The sequence below is a fragment of the Lactuca saligna genome, chromosome 3 (genome assembly GCF_052625555.1).
Source record: "Lactuca saligna cultivar CGN05327 chromosome 3, ASM5262555v1, whole genome shotgun sequence".
Classification (NCBI taxonomy): domain Eukaryota; kingdom Viridiplantae; phylum Streptophyta; class Magnoliopsida; order Asterales; family Asteraceae; genus Lactuca; species Lactuca saligna.
Genome location: NC_136419.1, coordinates 171,423,500 through 171,427,486, shown reverse-complemented (window position 1 = coordinate 171,427,486; position 3,987 = coordinate 171,423,500). Strand labels below are relative to the sequence as shown.

The 3,987-nt window shown below is 32.6% G+C and overlaps 1 protein-coding gene across 1 annotated transcript; it reads right to left on the bottom strand.

Annotated features, from left to right (window-relative positions):
- Nucleotides 1-770: 770 nt before the first annotated feature.
- LOC145037470 (Sas10/Utp3/C1D family) lies at nucleotides 771-3,421 on the bottom strand. The gene is made up of 9 exons (XM_078986132.1): nucleotides 3,282-3,421; nucleotides 2,529-2,605; nucleotides 2,362-2,449; nucleotides 2,071-2,250; nucleotides 1,815-1,985; nucleotides 1,556-1,720; nucleotides 1,296-1,453; nucleotides 1,048-1,180; nucleotides 771-944 (listed from the first exon to the last, which is right to left on the bottom strand). Exons 2-9 carry the CDS (start codon nucleotides 2,570-2,572, stop codon nucleotides 933-935), a joined length of 951 nt encoding a protein of 316 aa, XP_078842258.1. The 5' UTR covers nucleotides 2,573-2,605; nucleotides 3,282-3,421; the 3' UTR covers nucleotides 771-932.
- Nucleotides 3,422-3,987: the final 566 nt, after the last annotated feature.

Sequence of the window (3,987 nt, the reverse complement as noted above, 5' to 3'; positions counted from 1 at the left end):
TTTTTTTTTTAAAACAAACAGCATCATAGCTTTTCCAAATAAAACATCAAAACACTAATAAAACATCATCATCATCATCATAATAATAATAATAATAATAATAATAATAATAATTTTAAAAAAGATTATAGAAAAATATAATACTAAAATCCCAAGAAATGTAGGTAACTTTTTTCGAAAGTGTAGAAAAATCATATTTCCTCTATCACATATTTATACTCTCATCGCATATTTATAATCCATGTTTGTTTTTTTAAGTGATTCCAAAATAATTGTTTTTTTAAGTGATTCCAAAATAATAGTCTGTTTAAAATAAACATTTTTTTTACCAAAATATTCACCATTATTATTTAACCAACAAAAACATTTACCAAAAACATTCACCTATGAAATTAAATGCAAGAAAGGGTAAAAATAATATTTTAATGTATAAATTAATAGTAATTAATGTTTCCTTGTGGTTTTTTTTATTACTTAACCAACAAAAACATTTACCAATGAAATTAAATGCAAGAAAGGCTAAAAATATCATTTTAATATATAAAATTAATAGTAATTTATGTTTCCTTATGTTTTTTTTTTTTTTTTGCCCCTGAACAATAATTTTGGAACAGAAAGAGTATGAATTTGCAAATAAATCCTTATAAAATAACCCAACCAACAAATTTCAAACAAAATTATGAAACTAGCTAGTTTTCAAGCATTGGAAGGATTTAAGTCTTGATCATGCAACTAACATTCGAGAGGAGTGGGGGCTTATGTGCAAAAAATAAAAAAGTAGAAACCCAATATAAAAGAAAACATCAAAACAAAATTGATAAAATGAAAAAAGTTTGAAGAAATACAACAAACTGTAGAAAACACATAGATTGATACTCATGGCATAAATGTAAAAGTAAAGGTTGTAATTGTAGGAGAAACTCCATCCATCCCTAATGTCGTCTCTGTTGACAAACAACACAACAGAAGAAAAGAGATTAAAAAATAATTAAGAAACAAATAATAGAAAATAAGTAAAACAATGAAGTGCTAAAAAAAAATTTATACCTTGTGCCTCTTCTTCAACTTCCTTTCTCCACCATCTGAATCCATGAAGGATGTTTGACCTTCATCACCTTCTTCTAAAGGTAAGCCCAAGGATTTAATATCATCATAGAAACCATCAGCTAGACCTGCCAGCCTGTACAACAAACAAACATCCACCATCAAAATAACTTATATTTTTCATTTTTTTTTTATTGAACCAAACAACTGATTGTATTTGTATTTGTATTCGTATTTGTATTTGTACTCACCCATTTCTTGAGTTGCGCATCTGTTTTAGCTTCTTCTTTTCCATACTTGTAAGAGGAGCACGCGTGAATAGGTCTTCTTCCCTCCTCGCACGTTCCTCCATTTTTGCCTTATATCTCCTCACCTCACTATCATCTTCCGTACCAATAACCTCCCTCACCTATAAATAAATATCATGTCATAAATAAATATCATGTCATCAACCCAACAAACACACCAAACGCATTTTTTACTTAAAAAAAAAAAAAAAAAAAAAGATAACCTCCTGGGGTCTTCCCTCGAGATCATTGATAAGATCTCTAGCATATTCGTTTTGTTGGGATTGGCGCAAGGCTTGTTTCTCTTTTCTCGACACATTTCTCTCTTCTTTTGACTTCTTCATTGACGTTGGAGCTATCTTCGGAGGTCGATACAAACCATCATCATCCTAATTCATTCATTCAAAAATATAAATCATTACATACAACATGACAACCTCATAATGATAGATAGATAGATAGATAGATAAAAATAAGTAAAACCTCAGGAGCAACTTTGTCTATAAGCATGTCTGGGTTTGGACGAAGCTTCAAAGAATCATCTGAAGCAACCGGTTTGTTAGGATCTACATCCTCCATTGGAATTGGATTCCCATTTGTTAGGTTTGTAAGTTTTTTAATTTGGTAATTCAGCTTCTTGTCAATTGGGCGGATCTGGATGCACATTAATTGTATTTGTAATTTTGTAAGAAAAAACCGTTTATTGAGTCAAAAGGGATAAACAAAATGAGAAGCTGACCTTTTCCAAAAACAAACGTGTCTCTAAAAGACTATGGACGAGAGGATGTCCTTGAATTGGAAGGCCTTTGGCCTTTCGAAGCAAATAATAAACTAGAGACTGACAGTAATTCAAAAGAAGCAAATGCTTTGCCTCAAGATAGCTCATCCCATCTGCTGTTGGGTATACACCTGACTTTACCTAAAGATCAAAATATCATATCATATACATAGTTACATTTTACCCCTCCATTTTTACTTAAATAAATTTAAGGAAACTTGGCGGAAATAATCAACTATTGGAGTTTCATACCTTTGAAGTCAAGACATGAACTTTAGCTCTGAGATCATCTAACCCACCCTTTATATCTTTCAACACTGTAACTAGTTGAGGAGCTTCTCTGGCAAAAAGACAAATTCAAAATAATAATTAAATAATGCAACCAGTAAAAGTTCCATAGAAGTAGAACATCATCATACCTTTCTATTTTGTCATTATCACAAGACAGCTTTGTCTCTTCCATACCCTCTTTCTTCAGCCACTAAAACTTCCAAAGCTACAAGATATGACTGAGTTTTAGAAAAATCTCTACAAAATTTTAAACAACTACTAAAAGCATAAAGGCATGGAACCTTGTGTTTGGAAAACACTGTCAATCATATAAATGTTTTCTTCTCATGACATTAGATTTGATGATTGATAGAAAGAGAGTGAAACCCAAAACATACAAAGGGTTTTGTTTCCTTCAAGTGCTGAACTTGATGAATCCTAAACATAAACTAATATAGAATTCTAAACTATGTGAGTGAGATCAATTCTTACATGAAAAACATTTATAAAGAAACAGAGGTATAACCAAACCCACGGCACCATGATGATAAAACCTAAATATCGTTTCAGGCAATTCAGATTCAAAATAACAAATTATACTGGAAAATATCAATTACTAGAGATGAAAATTGGATGTATATATGGAAATTTTTAACCGAATGTAATCTTTCAGATAAACAAACTAGTTGATCCTTTACCAGGGATCCCATAAACAACTACAGCAGGTTAGTTTTTTTAGTACCTTCGAGAAACAGAGGTATACAATCAGATGGTTTTTGAACCACAAAATAGAAGTAAAAACAGAGGTATACAACCGTTCAAGATGGAAGTGACAATTTAGAAAAGTAACTAATAAGAAGTGAAGAACTAACAACTAAGAACTAGGAAAAGAAGGTGCTTACTTGTCGATTTTGCTACCTTCCTTGTTCCTTCTGCGGACGTGAGGTGCAGCGGTGGTGCACAATGCACTGGTGCGACACTGCGAGGCTAAACCTGAGAGAACGAGGTGAGGGTTTAGGGGTTGTTGGTTAGGGTTTCTGTTTCTGATGGCTTGAAGCCAATAAACGATTATATTTTCTGTTTGATGAAATTACAAAAATGTCCCTGTGGTATGCAAATTTTTTGGGTTTTAGTCCAAATCCTGAGTTTTTTGTATTTATGGTTCTTTTGAAGTGGTTTGTATGTGAAATTGGTCCTTGGACTTAACTCCCGTTAAAAAGGATCTGTTAACCCCCACATGTACCTCACACGTGAGGGTAAATTCATCATTTCATATGTAAGGGACCATTTTTGCATAACCGTTTTTTGGCTTAATTCCTTTTAAATATCCCTACTGTCTGCAACCTTCTTCCTCAACGTCTCTTTTTTCTACCCTTTTTCTTCTTGAACTCTGTTACAACAACAATGGTTCTATATTTTTGTGGAAAGTTGTTTTGGTGAAAACGTCTTGGACCCCTCTGAATCTAGGAAGGAGATTTTTTGCATGCCCTATGAATAATTATGTTTGTGGGTTTATCGGGTGGCTTGATCCCCCAATGTATGCTAGGTCTAAAGCCATCATACCTGGTCTGCTAAGAAATTTGAATTCAGTGCAGGAACGGTGCAATG